At 41.4% G+C, this 18,577-nt stretch overlaps 1 protein-coding gene across 1 annotated transcript in view; it reads right to left on the reverse strand.

The window, feature by feature from the left end:
* Window positions 1-12,567: 12,567 nt before the first annotated feature.
* The window catches only part of snap29 (synaptosome associated protein 29), a 32,187-nt gene continuing 26,177 nt past the window's right edge, over window positions 12,568-18,577 (reverse strand). Inside the window, exons 4-5 of the mRNA XM_060843453.1 lie at window positions 18,288-18,386; window positions 12,568-16,177 (exon numbers count right to left, since the gene is read on the reverse strand). Coding sequence (XP_060699436.1) covers window positions 16,020-16,177; window positions 18,288-18,386 — 257 coding nt within the window. The 3' untranslated portion in view covers window positions 12,568-16,019. The remainder of the gene's footprint in view (window positions 16,178-18,287; window positions 18,387-18,577) is intronic.

The following is an 18,577-nucleotide window of genomic DNA, read 5'->3' on the forward strand; positions in this document are numbered from 1 at the left end:
CAGCAGTGCTAACCACTGTGCCACCGTGCCGCCCTTAAATGTCTCTTTATGTAGAAAATATCTAAAATATCTATATGTGGCTCCGGAGAAAAGCTGTCTTAACCACAGAGGTCAACCTGACCTCCTAGTCAGCGGCCATTTTGATTCCCCTTCCTTTCAGACATGACCATCCTCGACCTTCTCCTTTGCCATAATGAACCAAACTGCAAATTGGAAGAACACCTCAGCTTCCGCCTGGGCAGCCTACAGCCAGAGGAGTCAACACAGTTCTTCAGTTTCAAATAATCTCCCTCCCCCTCCCTTCCATTCCCCTCATCGACACTTCCTTCTAACCACCAACCAGATTCATTCCTCCCAATGACCAACCAGGTTGTACCTTCTGCCTGTCTTAACCTATTCCCACTTCACCACCCTGCCCCCACCTCCTTTATCTGCAGCTCCCCCCACACCCACCCCCAGTCCTGAAGAAGGGTTACACCTGGAACATTGACTTCACCTCCTGATGCTGCCTGGCTTGCTATGCTAAACATAGAATGGAATCCCTACAGTGTAGGCCCAACAAGTCCATTTTAGCCCTCCAAAGAGTAATCTACCGAGACCCATTCCCCAACTACTCTACATTTACCCCAGACTAATGCACCTAACCTACATATCCCTGAATAGTATGGGTAATTTAGCATGGCCAACCCACCTAAACTGCACATCTTTGGGCAGTGGGAGGAAACCAGAGCGCCCAGAGGAAACTCATGCAGACACTGGGAGGATGAGCAAACTCCACACAGACAGATGCCAGAGGCTGGAATTGAACCCAGGTCTCTGGTGCTGTGAGGTAGCAGGGCGAACCACGAGCCACCGTGCAGGAGACTGTTCTTCCAGCTTCCTGCTGGTCTACCTTCCTTTGAATAGAGCTTCAAGAGCAATCGATACCCAAAACTAATGATGCCCTCTCGGTGCAGTCTACACCAAAGGAAGCCAGGAAGGAATGAGATATTAAAGTTGTCCATCCCTCTCAGATTGACACAAAAACAAGACTCCATTTCTACAGTCTTTAAAGGAACAGAATTCCAGTGTGTCTCATCAGATTCCTTTTCTCACCTGTTTTAAATGGGCAACCCATTATTTTTAAACAGTGACCCCTAGTTCTAGATTCTCCTGCTTCAGGAACCATCCTGTTCATATTGACTTGGTCAAGACTCCTCCAGATCTTGCAGACGTCTCAATCAAGTTCATTTCTTACTCGTCTAAACTCGAGTGGGTGCGAGCCGAGTGTGTGCACCCTTTCCTCATAAGGCAACCCACCAACTCTAGGTAAATCTTCTCTCAACTGCTTCCAATACATTTGGATCTTTCCTTACCCAAAGAGACAAATACTGTACCCAGTACTCCAAATGTTGTCTAACAAGTGACATGTGTAACAGTAGCACAACCTCCCTACTTTTATATTCAATTCTGTTCATAATAACTAATAACATTCTATTAGCTATCCTAATTAAACACTGTATATGCCTACTAACCTTTTACTGTTCATGTACTATGACGCCCAGACCCCTCTGACAGCTCTGCAATCTCTCAACATTGAGATAATGTTTTTTTAATTACTCATGTGAAAAAATGGACAAATTCACATTTTCCTACATGGTTCACAATTTGCCAGAGTTTTTGCCTGCTCACTTAACTTGGTCAGAAGCAACACCAGGTTATAGTTCAACAGGTTTATTTGAAACCACAAGCTTTCAGAGCGCTGCTCCTTCATCAAGTGAATTATGAAGGGGCAGCACTCCGAAAGCTTGCGATTTCAAATAAATCTTGTTGGACTATAACCTGGTGTTGTCCGACTTCTGTCTTTGCCCACCCCTGTCCAACGCCAGCACTTCCACATCATGTAACCTGGTTATAGCTTTTTTTCTAGTCTCCTTAATGTTCTATACACCATTTACTTTCTTACCAGTGTTGGTGTAGGACTGGCTTTTCCGTTCATTTTTATTTTGCATGGGAACTCACCGGGCAAAAAAAACCCCATTGCTGCTGTGTTTCCAAGGGAGGTTCCATTTTGAAATGCTTTGGAAGGACCTAAGCCCACGAGAGGCGCTATGGAAATGCAAGCCTTCTTCTCAAACAGGAAAAAAAAAGTATTAAAAAATTCCAGTCATAACAAACTCCAGACTGTTAAAAATCACTGCGTTCACTGGAGCACGGCACCCATATGGCTGTGTCAGCATTATGCTTTCTTTCACAACACTGGAGAAAGATTTGTGTCAGCCATGACTGATGAACCTGGGCCTAACCTTTCCTGGCAGAGGGCTCAGTTCAGAAAAAGGAGGAATAGCCATCTCCAGGCTTGATGCCTGATGGCTCATGACAGCAGTGGATTCAGTGATTAGCCCCTCTGAAAGGAGGGGGGAGCATTCCAATCCTCAAGGCCATTGTCACGAGCCAGCCACTGTTTGCTTTCACCAAGACAATTAAGTTTAGAGTAAAGCTGTTCGAACTTGCATCCAGCACGACAGAGACTTCCGATCACAGGGTGCACGTGTCTGTCCAGCCACTACGCCAACCGTGTCTCTCAACAGAAGTGAAATGTTGAATGATTGAACAGGGACCACAGCAGGAAATGTTGCTATCGGAAATGGCAGCAAATCCATTGGGTTTCAGTCAACTATGTTCTTGTTTGATGGTTTCTAAAATCTAGATGCACAAAGCTGCATTCATTTCTTTTTACCCCGGTAAAGCTCTGGAATACTTCGGGAAGCTTGAACCAGGAAGATGATGAGCCAAAGAAGGCAACAACATTTTGGTCCCGCACACACAGGGCCCTAAAGGGATATTAAAGGAAGGGAGAAAGATGTAGGGTGGTTACTGTAGAAACATAGAAGGGTTGTTGAGGTACTGAAGGCCATGGGCCAAGCACTGTGGAAAACAGGATTAAAATATAGTTAGGTGGTGGATTTTCAATAGGACAGACTGGATGGGTTGAAGGATCTGCCTCTGTGTGGTAGATCTCTATGATTCTAACTGCGATTAATAGCACAGAAAGAGGCCACTATGTTGAAACCATTTGAAACGGAATTTACCTGGCTAATCCCAGCTTCTAGATCTTTCTTCATAGCCCCATGGATTTCAGACAAGGAGTTACGGAATCCTGTTACTATAAATTAAAATCCTTGCAACAATTACTTTACATCAATTTCTGCTTCCCCCCCCCCCCCCCCCCCCCACCACCACTACTCTCAACCCCTGTTTAATGACCCCCATTAATGGAAATAGGTCCTCCCCATCCTCAAATACAGACCCCCCCTAGTTTCTATTCCAACATCAACAAAAGACAATCTGCCAGTGATGGTCCAGGAAGTGCAGGGATTTAGATTCAGATTCAGATTCGGAGGGGCACAGAGATTAAGGGAGAGTTGTAGGGCTGAAATCTCAGAAGTGTTACAGTGGAGTAAAAGGCCACTCAGTCCATTGCTTCTGTAGCAGCCCTCGGAGTATTTTGTCTTGCTGCAAACATCGAGCCTTTGCCCTATAACTCTGCACATCAGATGGTTATGCCGTCTTGAAAGCTCAACTGAACCTGCTGCCACCCAACCTACTTACTGTGTGTAAAATGTTACAGGGATAGGAAAGGAGCAAGAGATCAATAATTTTAAATTGGAATTGTTGGTGGTTTGGGAGACAACTTGGTCACCAAGCCCAGGGGTGGGGGGGGTATTGAGATACCAGGCAGCAGGGCCTGGAGTACAGTGGAATCATTGAAACTGAATAGGCCCAAATTGTGGATGAGCTACTGCACTCATTCACTCATTTAGTTTAGTGCATATGCACATCAATAGGTAGATTACATATACCGTGGGGCTTTTTTCTCCGATAGAAATAACATGCTCATTCCAAAGGCAGATTTTTGGTTTGTGGCAATTTTTGCCTATTTCTCTAGCCTCGGACATTTTTTTACAGTTCCAATAATTTCCTTCAATCTTTAGGCCATCCCACATTGATTTCTCTTCTTCTTTTCTTGAAATTTTTCCTCAATAGCACCTCTTACAAATCCACTTTCTCTTGGAATATACCTGACCGAGACTGATTGGCTTCTTCTGATTATTTCCCCACAATGTCTTTGTTCATTCACTCCCTACAGCCCCTCATCATTCGTTGATTTCTCCGTTGTGGAAATCCTTTCTGATCTTCACCAAACCCATGTTACAAAGCTATAAATCTTCTATAGATCAAAATTTCACAGGAAGTCCAGGGTTAAGGAGGGAGCTTTAAAAAGGTAGACCATTTAGGACAGAGATGAGGAGAAACTTCTTCACCCAGAGAGTGGTGGCTGTGTGGAATGCTCTGCCCCAGGGGGCAGTGGAGGCCCAGTCTCTGGATTCATTTAAGAAAGAATTGGATAGAGCTCACAAGGATTGTGGAATCAAGGGTTATGGAGATTAGGTAGGAACAGGATACTGATTAAGGATGATCAGCCATGAGCATATTGAATGGTGGTGCAGGCTCGAAGGGCAGAATGGCCTACTCAGGCACCTATTGTCTATTCAGTGGCAAAGCAGATTCAATGAGGTGAATGGCCTCTTGCTAATAATCTCAAGATACTGTTTGGTTCCGAGGTGTCCATGACTCTCATACAGCTCCCTGGTCACAGGCAACAGCAACAATTATATACTCATAACCCACACTGATGTGGGTCATCTTTCAGTGATCGTGTCGACAATTACAGACTCTTAGCAAATTACACACAAGCCAACCACAAGCACTTTAAGCTAAACACCAACTCGACAGTATTTTACAAGCAGGTTAAAGAAACAGAATCAGACATTTCTATTGGCACTTTGAGAATAATCATCAACAAAAGACATTTGGAAAGTGGGACGTTGACAAAAGATCTGTCAGAAGGTGAGATGGTGAGTGGTAAATAAACATCCAAAAGGTATTAACATTTAAAGCAAGTTGTTGTTTGACAGGACTTGCCAGTTATGGCATCGTTTCTTAGAGTCAGAGATATACAGCACCGAAACAGATCCTTCGTTCCAACTTGTGGGTACTGCAGATGCTGGAGATTAGTGTGGTGCTGAAGCAGCATAGCAGGTCAGGCAGCATCCCAGGAACAAGAAAATAGTCATTCCTGATGTAGGGCTTTTGCCCAAAACGTTGATTTGCCTGCTGCTTGGACGCTGCCTGACTCTAATCTGGACTTTATTCCAACTTGTCCATGCTGACCAGATATGCTAAATTAATCTGCCATGTATGCGAACTGTAGGAGTAAACCTGCCACCTATTGTTCCAAAGAATGAGACAAGTATTATTTAGTTTTATTTATAGACAAGTAGTTTTATTTTTTGATATTCTATTGACTCTGGTACAGCCAAACAGCAGCCTTTAACTATGAACTGAGCTTCCCAGCTGCAATTTAGATCAAACCATAAACAAACATTGGCTGTCACAACCATTTAAAAATAAAAATCAGTGCTGCTTTCACTACTCAACTTGGTAAATACAAGTTTACTAAACTAAGAAAAACAACCTTTTTCCAAATCTGCAAGGAATTGAACTCCCAGATTTTATTTTCTCTGCATCCAGTAAATTGCAGAAACCCATTCTTTTCATGTTTGTTGTGTGTGTGTGTGTGTGTGTGTGTGTGTGTGTGTGTGGGGGGGGGGGGGGGGGGGGAAAGAGAGAAAGAGTGGGTAACGTCTGTGGTTATAGTGATGGACTGCATCTAGTCCACCAGTAAAATCACCAAATGAGAAAAGATGTAGCGACAGGTTTATAGATAAAACACCAGACCACTGTTAGAGTTTCCCTGCAGCTTTAGTTCTATTTGGGATATACCTGACCTAACTATGGAGAATGAGTTATGTTACATTTTGCTTGTACAGATCATTGGGCTAATGCTCCGAGTAAACTACCACACAACAGCTCTCACTTTCACTTAGGTCTAAAAATCAGGCAGGGCCAAAAAGATGTAATTTGTTGCTGGTAGGAATTGTTACTACATTTTACAATATCATAGTTTCAACAAGTTATTTGCATTCCACAGGCTTTGCTTTGTGAACTATGGGGCTCACAGCAAGTCAAATCAAAACTGGGGGTGATTGGGGAAATAGATTAGATTACTTTACAGTGTGGAAACAGGCCCTTCGGCCCAACAAGTCCACACCGACCCGCCGAAGCGCAACCCACCCATGCCCCTACATTTACCCCTTCACCTAACACTATGGGCAATTTAGCGTGGCCAATTCACCTGACCCGCACATCTTTGGACTGTGGGAGGAAACCGGAGCACCCGGAGGAAACCCACGCAGACACGGGGAGAACGTGCAAACTCCACACAGTCAGTTGCCTGAGGCGGGAGTTGAACCCAGGTCTCTGGCGCTGTGAGGCAGCAGTGCTGACCACTGTGCCACCGTGTTGCCCGTAGAATAGAAAAGAGCAGGGAGGGTGAAAAAGATGGGTTGAGGAGGAAGGGCAGAGTGGAGAATGAGGTGAAAATGTGGGGAGGACGACAAGTGGCCATCGAGGGGAGGGTAGAAGTGAGAGAATGGGAGGGCAGAAATATCAAGGATAGAGAAGGGAGGAATGGAGGGAAAGAGCGTAGGGGAAAATGGGGTGAATCAGTTCTCACAGGGAGGAGGAGTAGAGGAAGATTGAAAAACTATCCAGTTTCCATGCTTCCTTTTGGTCCATTCACTCTTAATAACTCCCCTTAAAGATAAGGGCATTCATCAAATCATCTGGTCAAAATATCAACCTGTGGAGAGATTCCAGGACAAGTTGGTTGGTTGCTTAGACATGGAGAAATAGCTATAGCAGAGGTTTCATTGAGAAAGATTAAATAATGGCCATCTTCCTTTTCCTCCACAAACCCTTTCATCCCCATCTCAGAAGCAGGGGCCTTGGTGCACCAATATGATTTTTATCCCCCCTCTCCACCTACCCTGAGCCTGATCAATGACCTGAAAGCGAAACAGAAAAAGAATCAGTTGGGAGGGAAAGCATTTTCCAATAAACCACACACCAGGATACCTTGTAAGTAATTCAATCCATACCAGGAAAAGAATGAATCAAAATGAATAAGCTTTCAAAATTAGCTTGGACAGCTCACAGAGATCAGAACAAAATCTGTAAGGAGTCAGATTAACCTGTATGATATTGACTTACTATTCACTCCTGCACAACATGCTGCCTATGAAGTCAGCCCTTCAAGGAGTTATATAGTTCTGCACAGTTAATACCCTCCAAGGCCAAAAACAGATGTAAAAGGAAAAATAACAGTTGATCGATTGTTAGCAGAATCATCACAGTGGTAATTCTAACACTTGTGGACAAAATGAATTTCCTGCTTTCTGTAAACTCCTTCAGATCAAATGAGAAACAAAACTGCACATGGATAGTTTACAGTCATGTATATCCTGTTGTGGACACCTGGCTAAGTTCTGTATAAAACCACCAGTTTAGTCATCAGTCAAAGTGCCATAACTACAAGGGTTACTACATCCTCTCTGGATTTATAATAGAACAGCACACAAGTGCCCACTTGTATTATTGCACATTAATGGGCTGCGATGTACTCAAAACAGCGAGATTTAACAAGCACCTGTTCCAGAAGCTCAGTTTTGTCAGAAACAGGGAGCTTTGTAACTTTCAAAAACCATCTATTCCTGATTAATTAGATTTACTGACATTACGATCCACTGGCCTTTTGTGGCAATGCTAATTACACTCCAAATCAATTACACTAACTTCAATTAGTGTACTCTGCCAGAGATTGAGACAATGACAGAACATGTAGCTTTAGAAATTGAAAGAGTTAGAAACTTAGAGTCAGAGATGTACAGCATGGAAACAGACCCTTCGGTCCAACTTTTCCATGCCAACCAGATATCCCAAGTTAATCCAGTCCTATTTGCCAGCACTTGACCCTTGATCGCTTTAAACCCTTCCTATTCATATACCCATCCAAATGTTTTAATTGTACTCCTCCACTTCCTCTGGCAGCTCATTCCATACACTCAATACCCTGTGTGAAAACATTGTCCTTTAAGCCCCTTTTAAAAAAACTTTCCCCTCTCACCTTAAACCTGTCATCTAGTCTTGGACTCCCCATCCCATGGAAAAGACTTTGTCTATTTACCCTCTCCCTGCCCCTCACGACTTTATAAACATCTAAGGCCACCCCTCAGCCTCTGACACTCCAGGGAAAATAACCCCAGCCTGTTCAGCCTCTCCTTATAGCTCAAACCCTCCAACCCTAGCAACATCCTTTTCTGAACCCTTTCAAGTTTCACAAACTTCAGATAGGAGGGAGACCAGAATTGCACGCAGCATTCCAACAGGGATTTTACCAATGTTCCGTACAACCACATGCCCTCCCAACTCCTATAGATGATCCTCACTTTCTCCCAACTGCTATACTCAATGCAAGCATACCAAACACCTTCACTATTCTACCTACCTGGGACTCCACTTGCAAGGAAGTATGAACTTGCACTCCAAAAAGAAAGGTCTCTAATTCAGAAGTAGAACACATAAAACAGAATGAAAGAATGAGCTTTAGGGTGTAGGTTTGCTCGCTAAGCTGTAGGTTCAATATCCAGATGTTTCATTACCTGGCTAGGTAACATCATACAGTGGCGACCTCCAATTGAAACAAAGTTGTTTTCTCTTGCATTCTGTTGAGATCTTTCTCCTGGATGGGGTTCCTGGGGTTTGTGATGTCATTTCCTGTTTGTTTTGAGGGGTTGGATAGATAGTATCTAGATCTATGTGTTTGTTTATGGCCTTGTGGGTAGAGTGCCAGGCCTCTAGGAATTCTCTGGCATGTCTTTGCTTAGCCTGTCCCACGATAGATGTGTTGTCCCAGTCGAAATGATGGTTTTTTTCATCCGTGTGTAGAGCTAAGAAGGAGAGAGGTCTTTTTGTGGCCAGCTGGTGTTTGTGTATCCTGGTGGCTAACTATCTTCCTGTTTGTCCTACGTAGTGTTTGTGGCAGTTCTTGCATGGAATTTTGTAAATGATGTTGGTTTTGTCCATGGGTTGTACTGGGTCTTTTAGGTTTGTTAGTTTGTGTTTGAGAGTGTTGGTGGGTTCGTGTGCTACTAGATGCCGAGGGGTCTTAATAGTCTGGCTGTCATTTCTGAAACTTCTTTGACGTATGGTAAGGTGGTTAGGGTTTCTGGCCGTGTTTGGTCTGCTTGTCGTGGTTTGTTCTTGAGGAATCTGTGGACTGTATTTTTTGAGTATCCATTCTTCTTGAATACATTGTACAAGTGGTTCTCCTGTTTTCCAGAGTTTGTGCTGCAGTGTGTGGTGGCTCGTTGGAATAGTGTTCTGATACAGCTTCGTTTGTGTGTGTTAGGATGGTTGCTGGTGTAGTTAAGTATTTGGTCAGTGTTTGTCGGCTTTCTGTATATGCAGGTTTGTAGTTCTCTGCGGTCCTTTCGTTCAACTGTGAGGTCCAGGAATGGGAGTTTGTCAGTTTCTTCCTCCATGGTGAACTTTATGCCTGTGAGGATGTTGTTGATGATTATAAATGTCTCTTCTATCTTGTTTCATTTTGTGATGACAAAGATGTCATCTACGTAGCGGACCCAGATTTTTGGTTTGATGGTTGGTAGGGCTGTTTGTTCTAGCCTTTACATTACCACTTCTGCTATGAATCCTAATAGCGGAGATCCCATGGGTGTGCGTTGGTTTGTTTGTAGATTATGTTGTTGAATGTGAAGTGGGTGGTGAGACACAGGTCCACTAGCTTCATGATGTTTTCATTGGTAATGTGGTTGGGGTGTGTGATGGCCTCTTCTAAAAGTGTGGTAAGTGTTTCCTTTGCCAGGTCGATGTTGATGGAGGTGAACAGTGCTGTTACGTCGAATGAGATCATTGTTTCGTCTTCCTCTATTTTGGTGTTTTTGATGATTTTTAGGAATTCCTTGGTGGAGTGGATGGAATGCTGTGACTCTTCTACTAGGTATTTCAATCTTGCGTTTAGTTCTTTGGCCAGTCTGTAAGTTGGTGTTCGGGTAGTGAGACTATGGGTTAATGAAAACAATTCAAAGATCTGAAGCTTTCTTTGAAAGTAATATAAAGGTGTGCGTGTATGGTATCTTTGAGACAGCAACAGAACTACCTGACTGAACCAAGTTTTAAAAAAAAATGTAACATTTGGTCAAACAGCTTGATTAGTTGGTTGCTTAGAAACAAGCCAGATTCAAATTAGGCCAAATCAGTTTATATTAGGCCAACCCCAAAAATTCCAAACTCCAATCCAGTTTGGTTTCACTATATTGACAATCTTAAAATCCAATGATGCAATCTGTTGCTTTTGGGGGGTGGTGGTGGAAGAGGGGTAAAAGACCAGGGAAAACTGAGCAGTTGGAGGAGAACTTCCAAGCCATCAGCATGTAAAAAGACTACCTAAAGATTAACTCTTTAAAAAAAAAGGTACTTTATTGATCAGTAACCTCTGAAGCAGAATCCACGAGAAAAGACAGTAATTCAGCAAAAACTGGAAGCTGCCTGGTTGAGATAAGTAGTTTTGTAATTCTTACTCAGGGATTTTAGAGTAGTATTGTAGAGGGCAAAGTAAAATATATGTTAGAGGGAGGCATTGTAAATAGTTGTTAATTATTCTGTTATACTTTAAGAAATAAGGTTGTTAATTTGTACTTTAACTAGTTCTTGACCTATCAAATTTACACATTACTACATGGAATAAATCTTTGAGATTGCTAGTTTTAAATTAGCAAAGAGGTTTACCCAATGTTGTAACAGAAAGTCTATGGCTATTCAAAATGGCAACCAGTCAGTCATCAGGTTCCCAGGGAGGGCATTGAAAGTTTTTGAACCAGCAACAGCAAAAGGAACTGCAATATATTCAAGTCAGGATGGTGAGCAACTCAGAAGGGAGCATGTAGGTGGCAGTGTTCTCCTGCATCTGATGTCCTTGTCCTTCGAGGTTGAAGTGGTTATGGGTTTGGAAGGTGATGTCTAAAGGATCTTTGGTAAATTTCTTAAACTTGGACCTCCTGTCTCAGAAATAAGGCATACCATTGCACCAAAGCTCTCATGAGCAATACCAACACCCAACTGAAATTAAAAAATAAGTGAGCCAAAAACACATCAAAACAAAAAGAGGATTCCAGACCTGACTATGTGGGATAGGAGTACCAACCACAGAACTGCTAAACCCAGAGATGAGAACAGACCACACACACACACACAGTAGTCTAGGCTGACACTTCAGTGAAGTATCAAAGAGAGTGTTGCATTGCGGAAAAGTAGTACCACCACCACGGGCAAGTCCCCCTCCAAGCCGCACATCACCCGATTTCAGAAATAGTCGGTCAAAAACCTGGCACCTTTGCACTAACAGTACAGAGTGAAACCCAAACCAAATGGTCTATAGCAGGCAGCTTAGCACAAGAGCAACCAGGGATGGGAAATAAATACCAGCCCAGTCAGCAACACGCTTCCCACGAACAACATTTTCTAGAGACATTAGACAGAGGACCCCAATTCCCCATGGTCCTACTTGAAATAGGATTAAGTACACCATCTTTACTGCCTCCATCAATACTTAGTTCAATGTCAAAGAGATTAGCTGGTCATGATATTGCTGTTCAGGGGAGCTTCCTATACACAAATTAGCTGCCTTTTATTGTGTAAATCCCTTTGCGATACCCTGGAGGTTGTAAAAAGTACTACACAAGGGATATGATTGCATAGTACTTAGTGATCTAATAATCTAGAGGTTTGAACTAACTACTGAGACATTCCTTGAAATCCCACGAGACTCCTTAAACCTAGATCAACCAGCCTCTGAATGGTGGTAACCATGGAAGTATTGTACTGAATTTTTACTTATATCCTTTAGGGGAAGCAGCTTTTTGGTTTAGCCACCCTCTAGCAGCTGTATTTAAGACCACACTACGATTTTCAGTAGAGCACAGAACAAAATGTTTCATGGAATACGTAATTCTGCATTATTCACTAAAGACTCAGCTTCTGTAGGAGGGAAGGATGAAAAAAAAAGTAGATTGACCTAAAAACCTGGTGATATTGTTAGTATGTACATAGTTACCAACGCTGAGATTTTGGAAAGCTGATTTCCATATACAACAGCTGCATTCTTAGTTAAACTAAACAAGAAAACCAGGTGTACTTTTTAAAAAGTCTTCTAGGATGTCACCCACAGAGGGGACCAATTTTATGTAGAAGGAATAGCATTAGTCAGGAATGCATGTTTTTTTAAGGCCACTTTAAAACAGTAGGAAACAATATACATGCAGATAGAAAGCACTCCAATAGCCGATATCGGTTCCACATTGATCATCCAAGCTATGATCAATGGAGTTTAGCCAATCTTCACAGACCAATCTCAGTCTTGTAAAAACTGAAAACAAATCCAAACTTCTGTACGGGAAAGATAAAATTCCAGTTTCGTTCATTTCCTCTTGCCAGATCACATGCATTAGAGGTTTTATGACAAAAAGTCAGATCATTTCTAACTAAAAGTCCAAAAATCGTAAAGGCAGTTGAAGCTTAAAGCTCAAAATACAAATATTTCCAGCCCAGTAACAAATCAAATACATTTTATTAGTTTGCTCTTCCAAGTATTTTTACAGTTAAAGCAGAATCACATTATAAATTGAGCAGAAACCCTATAATTTCCATGCCCCTTGTAAATGTTAGTACAACCTATTCCACATAGGCTAGTTAGTACTTTTGGTGTATTAAAACTTTTCAGAAGGCACTCGATAGAAATGCTGTATGCAATTTATCTAAACATGTCAAGTAATACCAGAATGGCACCATTTCCAGATTTACAAAAATGCTGCACTCTTAATTTATCTAAACAACGTGTTCAAATGTATGAGCCTCCATGTAGAGTAAACGCTGCCACAGGCCAATATAGGTCAAATATCTATACAAGTCTTTTTGACATATGAAAGAAACTAAGGCAGCAGCAAGGTTTCAAAATACTTCAGGTATTGTCACATGTTCCCCTTCAACTTTGATTGAGCAGTAAATACTTTCAATCTCTCAAAGTATACACAACTTACTTTCTGGAAATTGAAAATTCAGACACCTGCTGATTATGCACCATGTACTAGCAGTGCTAGACCACAGAGGACTATAGTAATGTGCAGCTAATTGTGATTCGCTTTTTGAAATGAGTGCAGGAAAACTTCAATTTGTTACTCTGATTCTCAAATTCACAATTTAATGCACATTTGCAGAAAAATGTCCACAATGAAGAGTAAAGATAATATGGCTATGCAATCTTACAAAATAACCAGATTACACGTACACAATGGCACTCAATTACAGAATGAGTAATTTGACATTGCTTGTTGAATAATTTCTAAAAACATCGATTCAACATTTGCATACAAATAGTCATTTGTAGTGCATAACTTGGTTGCTGAAGACACATTGTCACAGGTTTTCATCTTGCACTCACCAGAATGAATTGGTATTCTTGCAAACCAAAGAGGCAATGAATACTTATACTTGAGGAGAGGAGCTGATTAGTTGGCAAGTGGATGTCGGTAAAGGTACTGCCGTGGAGAATGCACACATTAATGATGATAGCAGCCAGTTAATTACCTGGCCTGAACCAAAACCTGGCTGCTAGTTGTTAATCATTAATTGACATGTTAGCAAGTTGTCCACTCACCAACTAATCAGCACCTCTCAAATATTGATTGGCTCCTTGCCAACTGTTCTGTTAAGTGCAAAATGTCATTAAGCAATAAAGTCTGTACACTTGATATTCACATTCAATTATAGCCAACATTTTTAATGTTTCACATTTCAAGTACATTAAAACAAATTTAGCTTTTACACTCAGTTACTGCATCCAAAAGGAAGTTGCAATAGCTACAAACCCATATACTTGCAGAATTTGAAGTAATAATGTAGAGGTTCTTGAAATTGAAATCAAACTTTAGTTTGAGACACAATTTGGTGCAAAGTTGGATATTTCAATCCAAATGTTCCACCATTGACAAAAACCAGTGAATATTAAAAAGTTGGATTCTTTAATTATATAGTCAAATTAATTGCTCATTCTTCTTTGAACGCAAATCTGATGTACATCCTAAGAACAGGTACTTTCTATAGATTGTTCCTCAGAACCCCTGAAAAACAGTTGCTGAATGTGTCTAGCAGTAACCTACCACATTCCCCATGATTTGGGGGTGTGTCCAGATGGGCTCATTTGCTAATTTGGACTTTACAGCCTCGAGAGAGACATTTGCAACCTTCAAAATAGGCTGTACTTTGATCTCTTCACCCAACCCTGACCTGACTTACAAAAGGTTAATGGGTAAAAAAGGCAGGCACAATGTGTTTGCACAAACTTAGTTTGAAAGACAGTAAATAAACTGGTTATGACAGACATACTGCGGAGTCTCAAGAACAAAAAGTTTGATCCTGGTGGCCTCAGTCAATTCTGTTCCCACTCAATTCATACTTCATTCATCAAAACACAAACCTTGAAGGAAACAAAAAGCCTTGCAATAAAAAAAGCTTTGTGAAGATCCTTGAATTTCTCAGCAGGCAGACAACTTGGCACCATAACTAGACAAAAGGAGCAGTCTGATGGTTATAACTAATATGGGGTCAGATTCATGGAATTTTCAAGAGCTGCAACTTCTCGGTCGGATGTTGAGAGAACAGCATGTGTTTATATTCGGACTATCAAGCTCACAATCTCAATTAATCAGCTCTTTCAATTGCACCATAGACAGAAGAAATCAAAAGGCAAGAAACAAGACAAAGAAACACTAATAAAAAGTGACTTGGACACAATGCACCTCTCAGCTCATTGACAAACAGTGAGAAGTGAAGGAGGAAGTACATTCTACAGAATCATTCATTCACTGCTATAGTGTTGAATTAAGACATGAGCAAACTCAAGGTACACTCCATTTACCAATACACCATTTAGGTGTGTGACAACTCAATCAAGATATTACCAAATTTGCTTAAAATCTTATTTTCAAATCATTTTTTAAAAAGACAATTCCCCAGACATTTGCTCGACAATCAGCTAATGGTGGTTCGCAAGGATTCTTCGAGCCCAAATACCCTAAATACATCACAAGCATAACAGGATTAAATTAACAGCTAATAGGCCTGCTCTATAGAGAGCTCCTCCAGTAGTGCCAAGGTACATTGACCATGACGTTTTGTTGAATACTCAAGTGTTTACATATGCTACAAATTGAGATTCCAAGAGAACAAAAGACTGCTCATTAAAAACAGCCTTACAAAAGAGGTTGTTTCCCTTGATGCAAAAATTCAAAGGGCATGTTTTGATAAGGATAACTCTGACTGGTGGAAACATTGATTGTTGATACATATTAATCTTGATAAGAGGTTGATACATTGCTGACCTGATGCTAGTCACCAATGACGAAATACCGATATCCAAGCATCTTCACAAAGTGAAACCACAGACTAGGCAAGAATGAACAGGGGCATCCTGAATTGTAAGTCAGCAGGCAAAATGTGAACCAGCTAAAGCTGACTTATCAGATCCTAGTACAGAACTGGAGTCTAACGTTTAATAATTCTTCAGTGATCTCTCACAGGCCAGTTTTACTGGCTCCCTATTCCATCAAAGCTACCAGTAACAAGTGCATCCAGGTTTTGTATTAGTAGTGACAGATTTTAAATCTTGTACAATATGTGCCACCTGTCCAAAGTGACAGATTATCATCATTCACATTAGAAGAGTGTGCACATAAAATTGCTGCACAACTTCGGATCCTTTCTGTATTGCATATCAATTAGTATTGGTAACAGATACCCAACATACATAATCAAAAATTCAGATGCCATTGCTATACATTCAGAAATACATTGTTTCAAGAATCAATTCAATTTCTTGGTTGGGGGGGTAAAGGTGTGTCAAGTTGTTTTCTTTAAAACCCGCTCATGAAAACATCTGAATAGAGTTATTTCTGCAAGGTTATTTTCACAAGGATTTTAAAACATGTGAAATCCCAAGCGACATTTTATAGTTTACGAATCTGTTGATCAGTTGCAATAATCTTAGAGTCCAGGCGCTCAGTCTTGGTCGTCAACCGGTCAATGATCTGATCCTGGTCATCAATTTCTGATTGCAGGCCAATTGCCAGCCCCTTCAGACGGCCAAGGCCAGAGGAGAGCTCATCTGTGATTACAAAGAAAGAGAAGGAACCATGACTCTTGCTTAGATAACTATAGTGTAAGACATCTTGCACATATATGGTGACTGAAGTACTTCTGAACAGTAGTCATTACGGTTAAAGTCAGGAAGTGTGCACACAGGAAGCTTATACAGACCACATGTGAATGACCAAGTCATCTGTTTAGTTTAGATGACCTACAGTGTGGAAACAGGCCCTTCAGCCCAACCAGTCCACACCGAGCCACTGAAGTGTAACCCACCCAGACCCATTTCCCTCTGACTATTGCAACTAACACGGTGGGCAATTTGGCATGGCCAAGCCACCTGACCTGCACATCTTTGGACTGTGGGAGGAAACTAGAGCACCTGGAGAAAACACACGCAGACACAATGTGGAAACTCTATACAGACGGTCACCAGAGGCTGGAATCGAATCTGGGACCCTGGTGCTGTGATTCAGCAGTGCGAACCACTAAGCCACCATGCTCTTTTCCTGTTGATTCTGGGATATACATGCTCATCAGTAAGGATAACTTCCTGCTCTTCTTCAAAACAGCACAGGCAGCTGCGATTCAACCGCTTACTCAAAAAGATGGCAATGGCAACACTCCTTCAATACCGCATTGGAATGCCAGCTGAACTTCCTGCATTGGGACTTGAAACCACAAAATTGCTACCTCATAATTCCCTACTGAAGTATTCCTGACTGCAAAAGGGAAAGATGATCTTGGAGGAAGTATATTTCACAAAATTCACTTAAAATAGAAATTATAATGCAACATGAATGCAAAAGAAATACAAGCTACCCATTACAGTTACAAGTGGTATGCTTAAACCATTAATATAAATTCAAACGAGAATTTACAAAGAACCTTATCATTTGAATTATTTATTACTTTTGAGTACAGCAATTTGTAATAGGAAATGTTTTATTGATTGGCAAAATAAAACTGACACGTTCTTGTACTTGGAGGGACCAGAAGACAAGACATTTGTTACTGGCAATTAAATATGTGACCCCCTTGGACACTTTGCCACAACAGTAGGGCAGAGACTGGAAGCTCAGGAAGGGCAAAGGAGGGAGGGCCACTGAAGATTTAGTGTACCAGAAAGTGCTCTGCTGTCAGAGATTAAAGATCTTCAAACGTGCAACAATTGATCCTTCGCGCAGTGGGTTATTGTATCTGTTACAGGGAATACATTTGTTTAGAGGTTTTGTTTGGATAGGGGTGATGGTGGTGTTGGACACAGTACTTGGAAATTAAGACCAGTTGCTGATAGATCTGCTGAGGAACAACAGATCACTCGTGGCATTAAAGATGGCTGATCATTGAAAGACCAAGCCATGAAGGAGGCGCTATTTGTGCCTCAAAACTACAAAAATCTCCATTAGGCAGAGAGACTCAGGATCACATCAGAATTAGATCACAATAACCTCATGCTTTAGTTCCATTTACCTAACTAAAATTGTAACTTTGAGGTTTCAATTGGTAATGTCATAGGGATGTTCAACATGGAAACAGACCCTTCAGTCCAAGTCATCCAAATCCGATATTCTTAATTAGTCTGGTCTTATGTGACCGCATTTGATCCATATCCCTTGAAACCCTTCCTATTCATTTATCCATCCAAATGTTGCAATTATATCAGCCTCCACCACTTCCTCCAGCAGCTCATTCCATACACTCATCACCCTCTGCTTGTAAAAGTTGCCCTCAGGTCTTTTTCAAAGTTTTCCCCTCTGACCTTAAACCTATGCCCTCGAGTTTAGGATTCCCTCACCCTGGGGAAAAGGACCTTGGCTACTCACCCTACCTATGCCCCTCATGACTTCATAAACCTCTAACGTCAACACTCTGCCTCCTACCCTCCAGAGAAAATAACCCCAGCCAATTCAGCCTCTCCCTACTGCTCAAACCGCAGCAACATGCTTGTAAATCTTTTCTCAACCTTTTCAAGTTTGACATCTTCCTTATAATCAGGGATACCAGAATTAATGCAGTACCTGTCCAATATCAGTCAAATGACATTCTCTTCTGAGGTGTGGATGGGTCCAAGTTCTACAAGAAACAAATGCATGGACACACAAGGCGACAATATGATAATGCCTTACCTAGACTGCTATCTATCTGTGCATGATAACTATGAAGAACATTGTTTTTAGAGTAACGGCCATCTTCAAGAGAAGCAGAACTGCTAGCAGCTCCAAAACCTGAAGAGAGAAAAGAGAAAATTAGCAAAATTCAAACGAGAAGGACTTCTTTCAAAAATCCAATTTTTAACCCAAGGTATATTTCCAGATACTTCATTTTTGCACAAAACCAGAAAGGCATCTTGTCAGTAATTTAGTAATTCTGCAGTCAATTTAAAAAAAGAGAGGATTGTATTTGCATTTCTAACTTC

The sequence above is a fragment of the Hemiscyllium ocellatum genome, chromosome 24, assembly GCF_020745735.1.
Source record: "Hemiscyllium ocellatum isolate sHemOce1 chromosome 24, sHemOce1.pat.X.cur, whole genome shotgun sequence".
NCBI lineage: Eukaryota > Metazoa > Chordata > Chondrichthyes > Orectolobiformes > Hemiscylliidae > Hemiscyllium > Hemiscyllium ocellatum.